Source organism: Numenius arquata, chromosome 7, assembly GCF_964106895.1.
Source record: "Numenius arquata chromosome 7, bNumArq3.hap1.1, whole genome shotgun sequence".
NCBI lineage: Eukaryota > Metazoa > Chordata > Aves > Charadriiformes > Scolopacidae > Numenius > Numenius arquata.
Window position 1 is genome coordinate 59,633,079 of NC_133582.1, and position 23,168 is coordinate 59,656,246.

The 23,168-nt window shown below is 38.1% G+C and overlaps 1 protein-coding gene across 2 annotated transcripts in view; it reads right to left on the reverse strand.

The window, feature by feature from the left end:
* Nucleotides 1-2,752: 2,752 nt before the first annotated feature.
* PHF14 (PHD finger protein 14) overlaps nucleotides 2,753-23,168 on the reverse strand; it is a 150,394-nt gene continuing 129,978 nt past the window's right edge. The window contains exon 20 of one of the 2 annotated variants that reach the window (XM_074150633.1): nucleotides 2,753-3,051. Coding sequence is in view for 1 of the 2 variants with exons in the window: in XM_074150632.1 (XP_074006733.1) it covers nucleotides 2,977-3,051 (75 nt within the window). In the remaining variant the exon portion in view is untranslated. The remainder of the gene's footprint in view (nucleotides 3,052-23,168) is intronic. The other variant, XM_074150632.1, reaches the window with a different exon arrangement.

Below are 23,168 nucleotides of genomic sequence, written 5' to 3' on the forward strand. Positions count from 1 at the left end.
TGTCACAGTCACGTAGGACCGTTTCAGCCATCTGCTTTACCCACTGATTTGTATCCAAAAAAACCTCCGGACATCGAGAAAAAAAGATATGATGAAAATGAAATTCATACCGAGTAGCCTGAAAACTCAAGAATATATAAAAAATCCATTCAGCTGCAAATTTTAACTAGATTAGAATAAAGATAAAGGAAATAGTCGCCTATTTTTTATAGTCTTTATTTGATCTGTAATCAGTTAAAATTCTCTTATTTAGTAAAAATGTCTACACACAACTCACTAAATGAACCTCCTCCATTTTTCTAGAAGGAATGAAGTTAGGACTGCATTTTTGATTCAGTCACATTTGTCTCACTTCATCTCAGACCCAGCTGATTATGATACAGTGCTGATTATTATTATTTTGCAGTGAAAATCTCTACATTCCAGTATTTGAATTTTGAATTAAATAATTTAACCAAGAGACTGGTTTGTATTTATCGACCCTGACTGTAAAGTTCTGATGACATATGTTGGATTTCTGAAAAAGGAGTTAACTAAAAGTATGATTTATGTAATTGTACTCTCACGTTAAACTCTTAAGAATTTAGGAAAGATATCGAAATACTCCTTTTAAGGCTCATCAGCACTATGCATCAAATGGAAGTTTCTGTAGCTTTCCACGTCTGTACCATTTTTCTCACTAAGGTGTTTGGGAGCCAGGTAATATATTTTCATACAAAACCTGAACAGCGAATAACCACCTTTCTCATCTCATGCACCCTTACAGTCCCAGGCTGTCACGGAGCTGAGACTCACAGCAAAAGGACAAACCTGCTGCCATGGACAGAATAGAAATAGATTATTTTGCACAAATTAGATCCTATCTGCTAATTTTGCATAGGACAATTTGGGTGGATAAACCTAAACAACGAGAGCAGAGGGGATGGGGGTGGGCAGAGAGGCCGAGACATGGCCATAACCCATCCCAGCCCGTAACCCCCCCTTGCCATTGTCCTGCCTTTGTATATGCCCCACATGAAACCTCATTCTCCCACCTTTTCTGGCAAGTTATTTGTTCTGTCCTTCAAAATTCAGAGGTGTTTCAGCCTTTTCCAGCGGCAACCCTGCCCCTTTTCTCCAGATCCTCATGAGTGCTAAGCTCTGAGACCTGACCTTGTCTTTCTTGGTTAGCATGAAAAAAACCAGGAAAAACGTTCACTTCGTCCTCACCCCCCCTGTGATCCCACACACCACCGTCCAGAGAACGGTCCATAAGGTCCTGCACGGCAAATCTGTGCCTCTGGCTTCCTTGAATCTCTCTCTTCTGCTGCAGTGAAGTCAAAATCATGTTCCCTCTCCTTTCCGAGATGGCTACAGTGGTTGGTCTGCACCAAACGGACCAGCACTGAATTTATTTTATTTGCTAATTTACATGATAGCTGCATTCGTTAAATGAATTATTAAACTCCTGTAGAGTAATTGTGATTGAAATTTCTCCACGAGCCACATGCATTTAAACCTCATGAACCAGAAAAGAATTTATAAAAGATATTGCTTAAGCACAGGCATGTTGTGATTAAAATATCTGAAACACTAATTTAAACAGACGGGATAAAATTGAGGATGAATGCTATTTACAATCTGATTTAACACTCAATATACAGAGTAACAGTAAAAATACCCAACAGTGGGAAAAGAGGTGAAACTTTTCCAACTGAAGACGGTTTGTTTCTCCTGGAGCAAGATAAACTTCACTCGTGGGACTTGAGTGAGCGTCGTTCTGATCCTAAAACAGTCAGTAAGACTTTCGGTTTCTTCATTACAACTTGTCAAACTATTGGGCTATAAACTTACACTTAAGTTTCTTGTACTAACCTTTCCATATACTGGCCTGCACAGCTGTTATAGTTTGGAGAATCCACAACGAGAGAGAGAGCACTTCGAGGCAAAGTTTCTAATTTATATTGAATGCACTGTTCATGGTATGAAATAATCCTGTTGGCAGCTTGGGTCGAGTGCCCGGGTCTCGCTCCTCCTCATCCCCGCACCTGGTGAGCTAGAAAACACTGAGTCCTTGAAACCCACATAGCTGGCTATAAAGTATGTATTTTCACAAATTCAGACACGAGAGTCTTCTAAAAATTCTGTTTTCCCCAGCATTAGAAGAGACCTCACTGAAAAGAAAAATCACTGAAAGAGAAATTAATCCTGTGTCGCTCAAACCAGGACATTAAGCTAAAAAGCAGAGAAAAATCAGAAATAAAAATGAGTACAGGAAGAAGGGGGTTTTATTTTAGATTTTCCCTACTCACTTAATGGTCTAATGACACAGCAAGACATTATTTAATTCTGTTAGAATGGAAAGATTGGTATGAAGGACCTGTACAGGATGGTCTAATCAAGACAATTCACGATCACGTGAAGATGGGAAAGGTTTGCATGGAAGAAAATGATAATGCGACATGAAACCAATTCCAAACATGCAAAACTAATTACTTATGAAAACAACCTGTACATACCAAAAAATCCTTGCCTCCAACCCAGTCCTCAGCAGAATTTACTTTAATCATTGATCAGAAGAAATTTCAGAACTCATTTACTAGAACATATTTATCCAACTTTTAAGAATCAAAGCTCTTGCTCAGAAGTAGCAAAATAGGTCAGAGTTATAACTATCCTTTAAGGATAACATTACTTTGTAGAGTAAAAAAAAAATGACCTGTTTGCTTAGTAAATGCTATTAGTGATGAATAACTCAACAGCTTTCTAGACCATGTTCAAAAAGCTTTTAGAATTTTATTGGTACGGTGCTCAGTTCTGATAATTCAGCTTTTAATGCAATCAAGAATATCACCAGGAGCTACTTAATTAATTCCCCAGTACAGCATGAATTTAATTTTCAATGACTTTATTGAAACTTTTTTTGTTAATTTTACAATGAGAAACTATAATCACTGTTACACAACTTGCAAAGATTTCAAACAAGACAGCAATCTCCTATTTTTTTGATTTTTTCTGTTCCAAATTCAGGTCCTGAGATGGATTTTCTGCCTCAGCTTCATTTTCTTCTTCCTGTAAAAGAAAATGAAAACCTGAACATTAATCAACTTATTGAAGAAGTACACTTTTTGTACTTATGCATATGTATAGAATTCTGTACAGTCTTTTGTCATCTTTTGCCTGAACTACAAGCATAGAAATAAGCAAAAAAAAAAAAAGTCATTTATTCAAGCACTTGATTTTGCTCAAGAGTTGAAATAGACATGATAACAACACTCAAAATTTAAACAAATCTAATCACCTACATTTATAGTAGAATAATAATTTAATGAGTAAATATTTCACTGACCAATTTACTGGATGGTTACATAAAGAAATTCCTAAACCACACTCGGATAACAAGATATTCAAACGTCTGCAGCAGACAGTATTACACACCTTTCCTTTGTTCTTGACCAGAGGTTTCCACTAAATTACTTTCAAATGCAAGAACTTTCATCATTGTTCTAAAAATTACTTTTGAAAAGCATCTGCCATTGAAAAATGTTTCATTTTTTTGAGACCAGATACGTTTACTTCACCATTTGATAAAAGACAATAAATTTAACTTCAGAGACACTTTATGTGCTGCAGCATCGTATTTTTGTCCCATCTAGCATATTTTCTTGACAGGTCTGCCAATTTTCCAATTACTTGTACCACCATATGTTATCTGAAGATCAGTCAGGTCTAAAATAGGAAACATGAGCATGTCAGGCAGCAGCATGCTTACAATATTCTACAGCTTCAGCTCTAGGAGTTGGGCTCATAATTCACTACCGGTTCCTCTGGATCTCACTGAAAAAAAATGAAGTGACATCATAATGCCCGTTTCCACAGGAATGTATTTTGTGTCCAGCACAAAATCGTGACCTCCAAAGTATAAATTATGGAAGACTGAGAAAACTGTTTTATAAGGCAACTCGCAACCCATCGAACAGTCCTTGTCACACATTCAAAGGACGGCCAGTTTTCCTGCCTGCGTTTTAACTCAATATACAGAGAATCTTTAATTTTTAAAATTCAATTTTTAATTCAATATACAGAAAATCTCGTTCCAAAAACACAAAGGAGAAGAAATGAATAGACGTTTGGGAATGAAGAAGGGTCCTGCCTGCTGTAGCACCACTCATCACAAGTCAACAGTTGAGAGAAAGGAAAATGCCAGGGACATCAGGTGGGACCCAGGAACCCAGGGTGCAGTTCCCTGCTTTGAAATAGCACCTTCATTTTTATGGGAAAATAACTTTATCTTCTTGCATCCTAGTCCCTCTTTCACCATCAAAGCACGTTTTGTAAGGATAATTATAATAAAGAACAAGGTACAAAATATACAGGAAGATCACACGGGCAGCACAAAATGGAATAGCAATGGAAAATCTCATGAAAAAAATGTTATCTTGCATTATGCTACACAACGCTAAAATAAAATGGAAAAACTAGTTATTGTATTAAAGAAACATACACTCCAAACCATTCTGCTTCTAAATTCCTCTTCCTTCTGGGGACAGGGTAGGCACTGAGAAATATTTACATGACTGACCGCTAAAGGCTAAAAGCTTTTTTTCCCTTATCTTTCCGGACTGTCATCTCTTCAATTACCTTCAAAACATGCAGTGAGCTCTGCGGCTCTTTCAGTTCAGGTGAGGAAACACATCTGTGCGTGTGAGACCAAAGATTGTTGATTAGTTGAAATTACGAGTGTGCAGATACTCAAGAGAGTGCAATGGGTAGTAGACATACAAAGGTCAACCTTCTAAAGAAAATAAAGGCAAGGCAGTAGGGGAAGCAACAAAGGAGCAGCGTGTAACTAAACTTACATGTGCTGCTTATGGGTGTCAAAGAATATCACTGAATAAAAAAAGCCACCCAGAGAGACTTTTGGCTGCTGAACAGCCAGGTTCTGTCATGAAGGACTTGTTAATAAAAGAACAGCAAATCTGCACGTTTCTGAAGATCCTTCCCCACAGAAGTTGCATCTCTATTGACCTCAGTGCCAACTAATCCACCTTCCCAGCACACAACCTGCCATTATTCCAGCATCCTGACTTGTACTCCCTCACACAGGGGATATAAATCCTACAAAATCCTTGTTTTCCCAGGCAGGGACTACAGGGCCATACCTTCCCTGAGGACTACAAGAGGGTGAAGGGATATTAGGCTCAAGGCTGAACGTCAGCTTCCTAAGTCTGCATTTTTTTGCGGACAAAAAGGTTTTTATCCAGTGAAAGAGATTTTGTAAGGGAATCTTCTGGCTTTGTGTAGACTTGAAACGTTTTAATTCTGCGCTCGGGAGGTCACGCTTGCTCCCTGGCAGGTTTCCGAGGCTACAGCAGCAGCTGCAGCGACGGGTGTTTTCGGAGACGCAGAAATGCTGGCTGAGGGGCTGCAGCAAGCCCAGGATTCGCTCTGTGGGAATGCTCAAGGCAGAAGCATCCGCTCTGGGATATTCTGCAGTACCAATACTCTTTGCTTTGTTCATCTCCTGTTGCTTCAATCAGGCAAAACATAATCGAACAGGTAAAATCTGCCAGCAGAGCACGAATTGGACTCACGCGGGCAGATTCCCGCACACAAGTCATCCAGGTCCCTGACAGACAGCTTGTTACCTTTTGTTATTTTGATAGTTTTATGCACAGAACCTCTCTGAAGAATATTGTATTAAAACGTGCTCCACGCAGCACATCCTAATTGTGCTTTTACTCCATTTTCCAAGAAGAGAAACTCGCATTTCATTTTGGAGCGGAAATCTAGATGTGGTGACTGCTGTGCAAAACGCAGAGCCGTGACGGTTGATCCTTCTCACGGTACGAACTATCAAGGAAAAAAAAAAAACTTTTCCTTTGTCAGATATGCCTTCGGCCGGACCAGTTCCCAAACCTGTGCGCTGCCAGCGAGCCGGCACACAAGAGACCACAGAAAGGATCGATGGGGGACTTGGGAAAGCACGAACCAACCAGTTCTGGCACCCAGGCATCCTTCTGCCAGAAAAACTAAAAAGCAACAGCAGCAGCCTGAGACCGGCAAACTTACTAATGACTGAAAATCATCAGAAAATTTTGAGACATGAACTCCTGTAAGTTATAAGAAGTACAATATCACTTCCAATATACTTGGGAAAGATTTGAACCGGCAATTTAGATCACGCATATTAGCCATTCTCCAAGATGTGAAGACTCACTGTTATTTCAGTTTGCTGATAATGCAAAATTTCTATGAAATATTTTCTCTTTTTTTTAAAAAAAAAAAGCCCAAGAGGCATTCCAATGATTGCACATAGAATACTGAATTAGTTGGAGTTTCTAATGTCATTAATAATGTTTGAATTTTCAGCTAAATAGCCTATATAGCCTAATTATCATGAAATTATGCCAAACAGACTGCAGATTAAACATATTTAATATATTTGTTTTACTAATTACCACCTATCATTACCATCATTACAATGTTTTTAATTCTGATGGATAGTAAAGGAAAACCTTTTATTTTCATGTTCTCTCTTAAAAACCAGTCCATGATGGCAGTGTGTAAAGTTGCTGTTACCAGTGGCTACAAAGCAGATGAAATACTGAATTCCAGTTTCTGTTTCACAAAAATTCAGTTCCAGTTATATCTTTTAATACTGCACATCTCTATTCTGTTATTTGTTTTGCTTCCAGCTGCCTATGCCTCTACCGTCCAGTGCTTTCTGTCCTAAAAATCCCGAGACAGAGAACAGCCATTTTGGTGTTAAAATGTTCAATGACCAAAGTCATTCTTGCGAGCAAACGTCAAAAATCAAACTCCTCCCAGTATCTTTTCTGACTACAGGCAGCCTTTGACTCGAATATTCTACAGTGAATTTTGAACACACTCACCTAAAAGTTGTCTCAGCACAGATCTGGTGACTTGCAAGAGTAACAAAGGGAAGTGAATCCCTCAAGGCTCTATTACTACTCCCACTAAAAAAAATGCATTTAACAGCCCAAAGATTATTTTCATATTGAAAAGAATGAAGTTTCCTAGTCTGGAATTGTCATTCTTTCAGATTTACAAAACCAACAGTGATAAGGAAAAGTACAAACGGCTTTATAAAGTGCTGTTAAACCCAACACCCTGAACTGAAAGGTCAGCTCAGGAGCCCCTTAAGCCACTGATGCCTGGACACCCCCTCAGCATCCTGATGATGCTGACGGACCTTCCACATTATCTTTTTTTCCTACATCCTGTCCCCAGGCATCCCTCCTTTTCCCTTATGAAACAAGGCATTAGATTAAATGGTCCTTTGGATGCTCTTCAAACGTCCTATGGACATCTCTTCCTCCAAATGACTTAGTCTGAGCTTGGTAGGAGAGAATTTATGGGTCAGAGAAACAGAGCAGGGACAAGACTTTAAAACTGAGATCCTACAATCTGCCACAGTCTTGTGAATTATTATTAAAATATTGAGCATTCAATTTCTTTGCTGAAGTTAATGGGAATACTTTGATATTTAGCTGTCTTTAGCTGCCAAAAAAATAAAGGTAAGAAGCTGACTTTTAAGATCCTATTTCTGAAAATTTTGATCTGACAGTTGAGAGAGACTGTCATATAACTTCATCCCCTCTGAAAGCATGCTTAAGGTCAACTACAAATGGTGCTCTGAGCAGAGAATAACAGGTCCCATGTGGAAAGTTAATTTTGTAGTAATTATTTCAGAATATTCCCCTGTAGACAAATTCTGGTATGAAAAAAAAAAAAAAAAAAAGCCCAGAAATAGGGTTTTGGGTGTGCCTTTCTCTTTTTCCCCTCCTCCAACCAATTTCATGCAAAATGTCTGAGAATTCCATTTTATTCCATTAGTTAATGATATGAAATCTGGAAGATGACAGTGAATTAGACAATTGTTATGTCTACAGGGAATCTGACACTACTCTCTATGTAGAACAGACCACATCTCCATTAACTGTGCTAGGAAAGGCACCAATTCACAGATTTGTGCATTACACCACACCTGTCATTTATAAAGCTGCACTGCAAAGGTATACTTCATGAAATAAACTTGCTGTTGTGTGCTTTGCACGCTGTAACCCGCATTCGAAACTTAATAAACAGCTCCATATTACAGTACGATGCAAACGAACATCTGAATAATAAGAAAGAACGCAAAACACAGAAATACCTTACTACGCTGAGGAACGACTAAAGGGTTCTCTATGCTATCACATAATCTAGAAATATCATCTCAAAACCACGAAGGACCAAATTCAGATACTACTACTTTTCATAGTATCTTAACCCAAAAAGAGCTGAAATATGACTAATACACTAAGCTCCAGTGAGGGTTTCCAGCTGGTATTTCATCTCCTGCCTCACAGATTCCAGCTGGGAAAGCAGCAATTGGAAGTAGGTAAAAATACTTTTAATACTCTTCAAAAAACATATCAGGAAAAGGGGACTTCAGAAACTACGAGAGCTTTTCTTCCTGTACGTTAAAGTATAGCTTTCTAATGTCACAGACCAAATTTGGAGGAAAAGGAGTTTCAGGGCTAAAAACTGGGAGTTCAATCAGTCTCTCGGTTAAATCAGCAAAAGGTGAGCATCCAGCATTACAATTCAAAAGTTATTTTTCTTCCAAAGCCGATGAGATCTTCTTCAAACGTATAACTGATAACCCTTATAACGCAGAGTGCTGCAAAAATACAGAGTGCAAGTGGAGCAGTTCTTTACCCATGGATATTAGAAGCAAATATAAATTTCTTGTGATAGATGACAGTTTTCTGTCACTGCAGCTCTGCAGTGATAAGGCAGCTGTTTGTTTCCCAAGCAAAGGAGACCCTTGCTACATGGATCATTTTCATAGTGACAGCCTCGACAAGTTTGACATTTGCTTCACGAAGTATTCTAAAGCAGCCATCAAGAAAACGCCCCCTCTGGGACCACCGGCAAGCTGACAGTCGTACCTTTTAATGCGCATCTCCCTTAATTCTTACTGTCAGAGCCCACCAAATTCCTACAGGGAAATCTCTGCTGATCTGGTACATTAAAAAAAAAAAAAAAAAAAAAAAAAAAGGAGGCTATGAATGAACTAAGCATTATAATGTAAGTAAACATGACATCAATTAACTGGAAGCAGCTCTCCACCCCGTTTTGTTCAGCAAAAAGAGCAGTGGGGAAGCGTTGGCGGTCTCCTCCCCAGACGCAGTATGTGGCGTCCTGCTCTAGGTGGCAATGCAAGACCAGGAGAACTATTTTTATACCGACGCTTCTCTTCAGAAGCTACAAGCAGCTGCGTGTTTATCATAAACTCTTCCCTTTAACTTGCACTGGCACAAGAACTTTAAGTCTTTTTGAAATGTTTGTCAGTGTTCTGTATTTTCTATTTCCTTGTTTCTAATTCTGATTATACAGATAAATGTACCATCGCAAGAGCCCTCACAGTCAAATTTCATTTAACGCTTAGCACAGAAGTGGAACTTCATGCCAGATTTCAAACCCTCCATCTGTTTTCTCTCCCTTTCAGGAGGCAGCCATTCCACTTAGTGGCCCTTTTGGCCGACTGCCACTACAGTTGGGATGCTCTTCAGGGCAGGTGGTGCTTCAAACCCAACCATTGTTCTACAAGTTCAGCTGGTACTCCTTGAAGAAAGCAGAGGGAAATGTTTCCTCTTGAACAATTTGAGTCTTTAAAGGTTTAGTTTTATGAACTTTAGACTGTATCTATAAATGTTTAGGTGTCACAAACCTGAAACACGAACTAAGAAATAGATGAAAAGCAACTCCAAGGGGATTGTACCCTGCCTGTGTGAGTACCTTCTTAATTCCCACCCCAGTCTCAGAGAGGACACTTGCATGAGTTTTCAAGCCTTTAAGTCTGACACTGTCTGGATTAAAAACCTTTCTAAGAGAAATTTGTTACTCAATTATAGTACTTACTTCTGTGCATCTGTAAACATACATATGGAAACCGCAATAGCATTTTCCACTTGTGTGGCAATACCATCATTATTTTTATGAATTATAGAATCATAGAATTCTATGAAACCAGAAAGTTCCACTTCATATATATTCATACACTACTACAGAGTCATATTCCATAGCCTAGAAATGCATATTCTAACCAAATCAAAATGATGTTAAATATTCATGGTTCTACTCCCACCAATTTTACACTATACATTTACTAAATTATAAGAAGCAGAACTTCTTCATGTTTCTATTCTTGATACTGAAAAATAAAATGGCTGCTTCTTGCAATAGCTACACGAGAACAAAAGGTGCTCAGGCCAACAATAAAGAATTAATAGCTCTTTTAAACAATTTTATTTCTAAGCACTGTTTAATTAAAAAATAAATAAGAGGCTAGTTTTTAACTGTTCAATTTTTAGGCTATACATGCACCTTGGTAGTTACTAAATGATAGCTGAAGATCTTTTTTCATGCTTTAACTGCTTTCACAAAGAAGTTTGGCTCCAGACAGCCTTTTGGGAAGAAGAATAAAGAAATTTCCAAATTTATTTGGAAAGAAAGGAATCCTTCTTTATTTTCAAGATGATTAATAACATAAAATAGAAAAGTAGGCACCACTGAGTGATATTAAACCGCTTCTATAAGCTACAATCAAGACATGCTGCCTGCAGTCGAAGGCAGCTGAAAGACATCACTCCAAACATCACTGAAGTACACGTTTTCAGTGGAAAACTAGCTACCGTGTGAAAGGAATAAATTTATCTCAATAACAGAGAAAACCTAGACCCTAATGAAAATGTTTTAGGAAAAATGAGCGCATTGCATGCTTCTGACCAAAATTAATTAGAGTTTTAATGTTTTACATTTCCACCATAATTCTTTAAATGGTGCATTTATTTCATAGTAATAAACACTCGGTTCATTAAGTAAAGTTCAAAATCTGTGTTACTCGCTACATTTAACAACCTTTGGCCCTCTTCTTCAGTATTTCTTGATTCAGGTTTCCAAAGCATTGAATAAGCAATTGAGGAACAATTAAATTTCATGACTCTGCATATTTAGGATTCTTATTTCATCTAAGACAAAGGGCAATTAATCTACCATTCTATACTGAATACCAACTTTAGTGAGCCATGATAGATACTGTAATCAACTTACAGGAAATGCTTAATTAAATTACAGTAAAAAGCATAACCCAAGTTTTTTGCTTTCCTTATGACAAAAGAAAATGCACATTTAATTAGAAAAAACCTCTACTGCAGTATTATAAATTTAATAACTTGGGAATTCATGAAAATGTTGCTATAATGTGACAGCTAACAATTCAGAAAGCTTTTTTCCTCCTTTCTTTTATACTTCATCAGAACATTTCACCTGAGTACAGCCATGAAACGCTGTTCAGGTTCAAGGCATATAAGATGGATCTTTCAGTGGAGTTGATACGATGACAGAGGAGTCTGAGCAACACAGCACAGGCCTTTATTTTAGCCACCTGTTTTCCAAAACGTGATATAAGCAAATGCTGTAAAAATGGCTTTGTATTTGTTGTAATACTGAATTGCCTACATTTAGTCACAATCCATGAAGTTGCAAACAAAACTGATAGAAATGGACAAAGTTGTAGAGGTAGATGGAGGATAAACTACGACAGCAAATAGAACCTGTGCTACTGGTGAAGAAATCAGAGATGGAAGAGACTTTTGCTTCTCAAAAAACCCCACAATTCCTTTCAGTAGGTCCCCCAAAGCACACACTGACATTTAAATTCAGAATTCAACAACTGTAACTAGACAAACATTTCAATGATTTCAACATCCATTAAATAAAATCCCCAAAAAGCATTCTGGGCTGGGACCAGATCCACATCTTCATGCTAACAGCAATCCCTCATGGAAGACTAACACCTTCCCTACTGTTATCATTCATTTAATCTAAATTAACACGAGCACTGCAGCCCTTCCCAGAAGTCAAAATCACTCCAATCCAAGCTGTATAAACATACTTTTAATATAACAATATAACCCAAACATTTGGCTATGGATCTGGAATCAAACAAGACCAGAAATCTATGGCTTTAGAAGGTGGAATTCAGTTGGTTCGATGGCAAAGGACGGTTTGTAGGTTTGTTTGGTTTTATATTTTGACTTTATTTCTGTATTTGAAGATAGCACTTACTGTTCTGACCTTGTAATGATGCCTGAACAGTCCTGTTTCACACCATAGATAACTCAGCTGCATTTGAAGCATCAAGGGTGTTTTGGTAATAAACACGTAGTCAATTTTGACTCAAAATTGTTACCGGTTTCAATAGTCTCAAGCTGATCAGCTTCTAAATTAAAAAATGAATAGATGAGGTTTAACAGCAGAATGAATTCTCTTCAACCTCTGCTCATCTTTGCTTTTCCAAGTGAGGCTCTGAAGCCAAATGTTATTTAATTCCGTGGGTACACTGAGGGATGTTTTGGTAATTTGTCATGATAGTGATGCTGCTCCGCTGTAATATTTTTAAGTCAGAATCTGATGAAACTCTTTCAACTGGAAATAATGCAATGTCCAACCACTTAAGGTAATACTATCGTCTACTTTGCACGAACCTGCCCTGTAAAAGCAGCATCTGCCTCCAAACGCACTCCAATATCCTTCCAAAACTTTCTCTTTAACAATATTTATACACTTTGTAAAAAAAAAAAAAAAAAAAAAAATTAATTGCCTTTCAGAAACCTATAATCAAATTAATTGACAGACCTCACCTCGGTGCAGGCAGGCACCACAAACAGGGCTCCTTACAGTTTCACGGGGCATTTCCTTCCGTTAAATGTAGAAGTGACTGTTTCACTGTTCTACATCAAAGCCAACCTTTGGTTTGTCAACAGCTTGGTTCCTACCTCTGCCCGCCCTCCAACAAATCACACGTAACTTTGTTAGAAGAGTGAGAGAAAAAAATACTTTGATGTGATTCAATTACTGAAAAGCTATATTCTAAAAGATTCCCAAAGCTAGGGAAATTTGACTATAACTAATTAGTGTTTTGCATATTTATGGTAGAAGAGCTCATTACAGAGCTCACACTATAAATCGTTATTCATCTACTTTTTCCTTAAAACACTGATGCCACTTAATATAATTCGTTGAAGTTCCTTTTGAAGCTCACTAAACTCCATTCCTCAGAAGACTACTCACTCAGAAGGTTTTTTGTCTCCCATTATGTTATATCACAGCGCTTCCAAGACATAATATTCTTCACAACCATTAAGGGCCACCACTTGCAAACACGTATATGTCCCTCATTAACATTCAACTCCTCTTATCACCGAACAGTACTATTTACTGGAGTTATGTATGAAATATGCTGTAGAACAAGGCTTCTCCGGAATGCAATGCTGAATTTCAACAGCCCCCAGATCAAGCATGGGATTTAGAATCATAGAATTGCCCAGGCTGGAAGGGACCTTTCAGATCATGGAGTCCAACCATCAACCCAACACTGACAAAACCATCACTAAACCATGTCTCTAAGCACTGTGTCTGCCCATCTTTTAAATACCTCCAGGGATGGTGCCTCAACCACTTCCCTGGGCAGCCTGTTCCAATGCTTAACAACCCTTTCAGTGTAAAAATTGGATACCACAATTCTAAGAGTTAACAACCAGTAAAAATTTGATTTTTTTTCTGTTTACTGATGATTTAAGCTAATCATCATGTGTCTCCTTTAGTCACAAAACAAAATAGGTAGTAAGAAAAAGAAATGGTTAGGTAGAAAAAATAGGCTCATGTTCTCCGGTGGTAAATGCTGCCTAGTATTTGATACAACTCATTTTGCCTGCTCCCTCTCATCTAGATGTACCTTAGAAAATGCAACACATGGATAACTACGGAAGTCTGTAACACTGCCATTTAAATGAGCATTTAAATTTAGATACAAACACATAACTATACTACCTCATCTGCCAACGTAATTTTAAGATACGATTATTAAGTCTATGAAGACTATGAAGAAAATACAGAAGATGCTGTGTATTTTAGTAGACAAGAAATCAAGGATCCTACTCTTCCTGTATTAATTGATGCTTCCCTTTGTCTCATCAGTGACAGCTACTGGCACTAATCATTTGTGACTTGAAGTGGGCTGAAGAATTTTCAATTAATTTAAATTCAAGGAAATCTTTCAGGAGCTAAGTTCTCAAAAAAGGAAAACCTGTAGAATTTTGAGAGCTACTGCGTTTGTTGTCCACTCAAAACCCCCAAAATGATGCCTTTTAAGACCTAGATATAGAATGGTCTTTAGCTCCTTTCAAGATTTTGCTGTTCATTTTGATAAATGATAATATAGCAATATAATAGTTATTTAACTATAATACTAATTAATAATCCAAATCTTGGCCAAGTCGTATCATGCCACATAGTGTACAAATACATCTGGAGAGTCTGAGCTTGGCAGAGTCTAAAATCAGTTATGAAAAAAAAAAGAAAGAAGGACAAGAAGTAAAATATCATAAAAGCTAAGTGGGTCAGGATAACGGGCACGTACCTCAATCACATTTTTGTGCCAAATATGGTTAATAAATGAAGAATAATTAAAAAGTGATTATCATCAAAATGTATATAAAGCTACTTCATACAGAAATGTTCTACATTTCTTTATAAAACAAATATACTGACTAGACAGGCCAGACATAAAAAATCAGAGAGTTGTTACAGATATTTGATTAAAACACTCCTGAGCCTTGAGGAATCAGTCTGCAGGGCTCTGCTGTAGGGGGGAAATGGAATGGAGGTCCAGGCGAGATCTCCCCACATGAAGCACAGTGTGTGGAGAAAGCCGAGAAAACCTTTGGATAGTGGGCTGAAAAATGTCATTGGAGGAGAGGAAGAAACGGAGGAGTGGTACGTAATGGGATTTGTAATCTAGAGGAGGGTCACTAAGAGAAACCAGGATAAAGTTAATGCACGTATCCATAGTAATGCAAGGTCTGAGACCCAGATGAGGAATTTCCTGGCTAAAATCTCTGACATTTGTCCCCCTGCTATAATACGTATTCAGCCTGGAGGGCGTGGAAATTGAACTCGCTGCTACATTAAAGAATTTATCCGTAAAATGTGAATAATACTACTTTCAATGTCAGGATGGAGCTCTATGCATGAAAAGATTTATCTAAGTGCTAAGTGCTGTCATTGTTATTACATTCAGAAAGTACAGAAGGCTTTAAAAGCATTAACTTTTCTACTGCAGAACATCACCTGTTCTTTCTGAAACCAGCCAAGAAGACATAAAATGATGCAGTTATTGCAAGAAATTGTCTGGTTCCAAATTCTGATGCATATTTTTTGTCTCTGGGAAAAGTAAACAACCATTAATAGCAGGAATTTTATGATACACAATAAGGTATAATATGTGGCAAGCTATAAAGCCTATGAAAAACAGTTCTACTTCATATAAACTTGTTTTTCATCAGGAAATTATTTAACTGGAAAGATCCTTTGAGAGCAATCAGAAGGCGATGCATAGAAAAGGTGTCTGGTTTGGAATGATTAAAAGAGAATGGAGTCAATTTTTAAAACATAATGAGATAAGGAAGTAACTCCCAAATCAGTGCTAGTACATCCGAATCAAATGAAATTCACGTGTCTATTCCGCTTTTTCAGAAGGAAAAGTCCCTGCTCTCCAAGGAAGATCATATCCTAAGAGCGTTTTAAGTGGTAGTGAATATCCCCTCTGTGAAAGCTGCAGTGGGCAGCTTGATTACATCCGTTTTTTCTATGTGAATATACTTTCATATTTAAGTTGTCTTGAATAAGGCAATGACAAATTTTAAGGTTGCGGCCCAGAATTACACCTTTGGGTGCACATACTTTTGTATATTTAGTTTCTGATTTTGGATTTTTAAAATACATCGTTTATGTCCTATCTTGCGCTTACAATTCAAACTTTGCCACTTACTCAGTGGACAGCAGTGGAAGTTTCACAGTCAACATCGCCTTCATCCGAGAACAGCAATAACTCATCTGCCCTGTTAACACAACATTTTCAGATATACTAAGCATTGCCCCTCTCTATAACCAATTTTTCCTCTTGAAAATCACAGAATCACAGAATGATATGGGGTTGGAAGGGACCTCTGGAGACCATCTAGTCCAACCCCCCACCAAAGCAGGTCACCACCCAGAGCAGGTTGCATCTTTATTTCACTGAGAAAAACAAAAGGCAGAATTTTCTTTTTTATATTTAAAACATTAATTGCAGGAGGAGAACTATTGATACTGCCCAACAGGTTAAAATACTTGCTCTGAACTGAGCTGTCACTAACACAGTATTTACATTCACAAAGTGATTTCTGCATGAATGGGATTGTTCCAGGCTGGAAACAACATTTTTAATACCATAAACAAACAAGAGATGAATGCACAAAATGAACCGTTTAACAGGGGTTTATGTACCCCCTGTGCATTGTATTTGGAAATGAAGTCCTTAAACTCAGAGGCGGGAGGATTCCCTGTGGATTAGAAGAGAGACCCGCGGTCCTTTCAGCAGCATCCTTTTATACCAAATTTGGCATGAACACTCTGTTTGCTTCAGCAAATGACTTCACGCTTTGTCTTTTTAATCCAATTTCCACCTTAATGTAGACTAAAGTGTAGGGAAAATACTGAAAGAGGGTGCCTGGAAATGAAATGGGTTAGAAATCTAATCCAGGCAGTAATCCAGCCCCACACAGCCAGCTCCTCATTAACCGAGAAGTTTAAGCCACAGATAGCTCCCTACAAACCAGTGCTCAGCGCTAGCGAGGACCTGATATAATTTTCACACATCGAGATGTGACTCCACAAGGCAGGCAAGAGGCTAAGGCTGACAAAAAGAAGTGGAGCAGGCATTCAATTGAAAGCTACAATAATTGATTATAATACTTATCCCAACTTGAATAGCTGGGATTTGTAGGTTATTACGGCATTAGGTACTTTGCTGGTGCAGCCCGTAAGTGTATAAGCCACCCTCTTCAGCAAGAGCTTCCTCATTAGCAGGTATTATCTCCTATTTTCTATAGGCCAAAGCACTCATGTGTTCCTTAAACAGCCAACCCTCAGCAGACAGGAGCCCGTTCAGGAATTACTCATATTAATCACCCTCATTTGTATTTTACTGCCAAGGAAAAGAAGATTTTCCTAGTCAATCAGCACTGCTACTTTTGTTTTTCCTTTCTTAGACTGATTAACCACAGGTAACAACCTGCCCTAGTGGAGGTGTCCCTGCCCAGGGCAGGGGCTTGGAACTAGATGATCTTTCCGGTCCCTTCCAACTCTAACCATTCTATGAAAATAACGTATCTCAAGGCTGTGCCATCTTCCTCCCATAAACTATTTCCTTTTGATGCCTTCTCACCATGTGTAGAACTTCACCCTTTGGTGGATGTTTCACCATCTTCAGGGTTGTTGCCTTCCAGCTTTCAGTCTACTTCACAAAATTATTATCTTTTTAACCAGCAAAGTTTCTGAAGATCCTTAGGATAACACTTTAAATCTTCTTGGTGTCCTTTCCTTTAGTCACAAGCTCTTCTTTCTTTGTTGCTATTCTGTGTCTACTTCCTTAAAAGAATATCTTCTCTTAGGATAAGGCAGAAATAACAGTTTACCACTTATAGATACGTTCAAGGTGGGGAGACTGAGGAGGTTTTCCTAGAAAGGAAATAGCTGGCAGTTGTTTTGGTTTTTTTAAAATTCTGAATCATAGTTTTTCCTCTAATCTGACATTTAAGGGAATTCAAGAGGAAAAACTGAAACAGGTGCCAGTCTCTTTCTCTGAAAAATTAGAAACATGTTTGGCAACTACAGCAATGTGTTCCAACCAGAAAACCACCACCGGTGCTGTCTGTTTTGTAATGGTTGACATAGGCATTGAATATTTCACCGATAAATGCAATTTTCAACTCATTCTCCTTTAAGCCAGGAGTCCTGCTTTCTGACAGGGAATATATGAAGCGATATTTAACCTCAGGTCTATTCTGTTGAGCAACACGCTTTATCCACCTGAATCCAAGCATGACTGGAAGTCTAAAAATTAAACATCTTAGTTAAAAGAATATAACACAGAAGTTAATTTTCTGACCGACTAGGTGTTTGGCTTTTTTGTTTGTTATAAATGAGAGTCCACCCGTCTATTCAATCGCCAATAACAGCAGTTGCCAGACTTCAGTGCTTCTCTGCTTGGGGAGGAGAACTAGTCTATGACTAAACCACTAATCCTTGCTTAGCAGCATCCAGTCACTACTCATCTCAGTATTTTATTTTATTTTTCTTCTCTACCTGGAAAGTTAAGCTTCCAGTCTTTTCATCTCAAAGGAACTGTCAAAACCTGAAAAATTTTAGTGGGGTCGGGACGAGGTGGAGTGGAGACCTCAAGTCACATTGTACTGGTCTATTTGTTGGTCACCTGTTACGTCAGCCCTTGCCCCTAAATCCTTTCTGGACACAGTGACAGTTTTCTATCATCACTTTCACAAGCCAAACTTCTTAATATTTTAGAACTCCAACTCCCATCACATTAATGTTTCATGACTCTGAAAAAATATTAAGATTCTAACAGTGATATAGCAGCTTTCGTCTCAAGTGTTACAAAAACAGATTTTTGGAGGAATACAGCAGGTTGTAATCATATTTATATCAACTGAAGATAATTTTCGTAACTAACTTTTATAGATAAAACCATCCTGCTTTCACCACGCCAGATGCATATTCCTCGCTAATCCAAAAATGCTAAATGCATAATTGAATTTCCTTTCCTCAGGGCATATGATTTCATATACGGATAAGAGGTCAACTGACAACAAAATGTCATGCCTGTCTAAAGATATGAAAGGCCAGATCTCCTCAATAGCTTGGTTTGTGCATCATTCTCCTGCTTTCCACATTAACGTTTATGAACCAGTGATCTATCAAGCTCTGCAAAATCCAGCAGCAGATATTCTGCAGTTAACAATTTTTTTCATACTCTGAGAGATGCGCTCAAGCATATGTGGTCTAAGAAACCCCTAGGTATGTTCCTCCTGACTGTCTCCACTGAAATACCACTTTCAAACACAAAATTGTTGATTTGCTGAAACTTCTAAGCCCCACACTTACAGCTGGCTGGGAAGCTATCATGAAAAGAGCAATGTGACTTGACTTCTGACCAATGGTAGGCTTCCTTAATGATGTTTTTTGGTGCTGGAGGATGTGAAGCAAGGTTCTCACAGAGCATTGTGAAAGATGTGAATTCTCACGCTGAAATTCAGAAGTCACCACCAGCCAGTGGAAGTCTACCAGAGTGTGCTTGCCTCAGAAGCATCACTGTGTGCTGGAAAAGTATGAAGGCGGTAGGAGTCAGTGTGGCTGCTCCATCTGCCACGAAGGCATCACACCTGCTCTGCAACGTAGGCAGGCTGCCATGGTCCAGGAAGGGATGGAGACAACCCAGTATTTGTCAGTACTTCTGTTTCAAAGCACAAAAAGCTGACTTGAAACGAAATCAATTCATCTAGTGAACCCACCTTCTTAGAACAGAAGATACCACAGCTTTTCCAGAGCGAGAAAAGCCTCTGCTATATGCAACTGTATGTACTGGTGGCCTAATACAGTTTTTATCTGATGAACCTTTCCACAGTATAGCAGAAGCCAACTCTTTGAAAGATGTGCTGCGAATGCTACGTTGCTGGCCTGCCTCTTCATAGCCAAAGGCCAATTCCATGTGACAGCCTGATTTCCAACAGATATGATCTCATACATCAATACAGACATATCCTCTCATAGTATCTCTCTTATACTGAAATAGGTATTTTAAAGGAAAGAAAAATCGTAGAATCATAGAATGGTTAGAGTTGGAAGGGACCTTAAAGATCATCCAGTTCCAACCCCCTGCCCTGGGCAGGGACACCTCCCACCAGACCAGGTTACTCAAAGCCCCGTCCAGCCTGGCCTTGAACCCCTCCAGGGATGGGGCTGTTGTGAATTCTAAGTTCTTAGCTTATGAATCGAGTGTGTAGACTTGAGAGATACAAATGCAATAAATGCCTTTGCTTCTCTCTGATAAGCAGAGGAACCTACCACCTAAGGGAGGTTCTCATCCTGCATGTTGGTATCTGTTTGGGTTGAAGTACTGTGTCACTTTGAGACCTCTTGCGGTGGCTGACCAAAATTCAGCATACATAAACAACATAATCTTAAAAAAAGATGCCTAAAAACCCGATTGAAATATGAGAAAGCTAAACAATGTGTTTCTGTGTGGTTTGAGACAGAACCTCTGCTAATTTCAGTGACCGTGACTCAGATTCATCCTTCCTGCATTTCAGATGTCTGGAGATCAGAACATTTGCTTACACAAGATGCATTCGTTGGGCAGTAGAAGGAGTGCCCAGAACATAACTCATCACCCTTATCTTCCACATTGATTTTAGGATGGGATAGTGCAGCGATTCCCTAATACAGACGCTAACAACACTACGGCAAGGACAGATGGCAGGCAAACGGAGTCACCCTCTGCACTTTGTTCCTACAGAGCGCCCATCCGAGAGTGAATTCCACCCTGCCTGTAAATAATCACAACAGGTAAAGATTCAGAGTCTGCAGGAACTGGAAACATTTACAGAAGGAATTTAAAATTGAAATTGCAAGTTTCTTTCAAGACTGATCATGCAGTATTAAACAAGTTTTATTGCCTTATAGTAATTAATTTTTGTTTCACATTAATGACATTCTTATCATGCCTAAGATGCTAATGCAATTTGACAACAGCAAATACCGTAAGACCACTTGCCTTATTTATGTCACCAGCAGGGACAAACTCATAGCTTTACAATAATGACTTTCCTAACATACTAATTGCTTCCAAAACGAAGGATTGCTTCTGCGTTTTTGTCATGGAAAGGAAGGATTCATTCTCACATTGGTTTTTAGTATCCGATTTTTTAAAGAAAGCAATTATCAAGTTTCTAAACTGAACTGTTTGGTATAGTCACGAAACTGTATTTACAGAAGTTTCCTATTAAATACATGATCTTAGAAAATCTTCCAGCTTGTTCCAGCATCAGCGTGATGTCATACTAATGAGTGATTAAAGTTAAATTTATTGCAGGAAAAAAACCTACTCGGGGTTCAAAGTAAAATTCTCATATACACCAGGAACACCTCAGACTTCGTTTCAGCTTTCTGATTATTTGCAAAAAAAGCTGTTCCAGCCTGTGATGGACGCTTTGGGTCTTTTGCGGAGGGGACTGGATACGGAAGAGAAATGTCTCTCCTGACCAAGTACCTTGGGAAGCATCTCACCCAGAAGACACAGGGTCTCCAGCTGGAGCTGGAATTAGGGAGAAATCACAAAGAAAGAATGAAATTTAACCCCTTGCCCTGGAATAGGAAGCGGGTACATTTCTGCCCTTGTCCAAGAAATGTGGCGTGTCACCCTTTAAAGTACTTCAAATAAAACAGTTTTAAAAAAATACTAATGGGACAGCTACGAATTCTGCAAAACAGATGTGGGGTTTCAACACATACAACCTTTCTCTTCTGCTATTACTTCATTATAAATGATACCAACCCTTTCCTCCATTTTCTTGTTAAAGAAACTGGAAGCACAGCTGAAAATGAGACAAGACAACGAACCATAGCATTTGTGTACAAAATGCTGCATTACAAACATATTTTGAATTCTAATTATATTCTTATCCCAATTACTTTGCTATGTATATATTTAAACATAATTATATACTGTGATATGCACCTCTCCTCTATTACACTTACTGCTAAGGCTAATTTTAACTAAATTTAGAGTTCATTCAAATATACTCAGTATACATGTATTTTGGGGGGGTTTTTGCGAACTGTATTACTATTGTACAAAATAGCAAAGTGCTATGTACATCTTAAGCTTCTATAACAATAAAATATGTACCTTTAGATTGATACTAAATAAGCACCATAGTTTGTTAACGTGCTCTAAACAAAATGTCTGCGGAATTATTCGGAAGTTTACCGCCAGCTTGTTTTAACTTTCACTTGACCTTCACTTTTCTTTTTCAAGAAAAGGTCTTCGTATTCATACATACATTCCTGTTGAAGATGGGGTTAAACTTGTCAGAAGCATTTTAATAAAATACTGAAGACCTCCTTTAATTTATGGCAGATATATTTTCAAGAAGGAAAATGCTGATATTATCTTGGTTATAAGCTCGCTGCTGAAATGATTTAGATATTCTTTTCCTTTCACACAGTATCAGTATAAAGCTTTTTTTTTGCAGGCAATGAATTATAGTTGACACTTCAAACCTATTCTATCAGTATCTTCTAGTTCAGAAAAATGAGAAAACATAAATATTTATTCTATATATACAGAAGAGACACAGGACTCTGATAAAAATGATCCATTATGGAACGATGAATAATTGTTACATGTGTCACACTTAGAACAGCAAAGGGCAAAAAAATTTGCCACTTTTTAATATGAGGATTTGAGGTTATTGTGTAAATAAAAATGCAGTCATTTTATCATATTGAGCCGATAACCGTTTAAGACCAATGATTTCTGATGACATTCACTTCAGGACTACATGGATGATGAAGCTGCTTGATACAGAGCCTTGGTCTGATTTGCTAAAGTCCGTTTATGACGTGCTTTAAGGGAAAAATATTTATGCAAACAGCCTTCCATTTTCCCAGTTTACATGTGCAATACTTCTCTAGCTTAAGCTTACCAATTAATAAGGAATCCATTTGTTCCATTAAGCGATCTGTTCACTGTCTTTAATCTCGTTTCTATTACTAACTTAAATTTCTGTATTACACAGAGAAGTCAAGGCTATTATAAACTGCTGAATAATACGCTCTGTAGGAAAAAAACAGTGAAATTTCTATTTGGAAATTTGAAACTATTTGAAACAATATTATCAGTCTTATAAATTATCAGTCTTTCCTTTTTAAAAGCACAAACCCCTCCTATTAAGTGCAAACCCTAGCCAAAATGCAGTAGACAGAACTCATATAACTTGACTTTTAAATAAATTTTTATCTGCAACATCTGGTTTTACACTAGAGATGGAACCTCTCTGAACTAAGGATCTGGGCTTTTTTTTTTTGATTCAGTGCTTTTAACCATATAGCCCTGCCTGCCAAATGGAAATGTATTCACAATACAGATTACGGAGTTACAAATAAATACTCCAAATGACAAGCTCTTGGGGTAAGATTGCCATGAAAAAAACTAC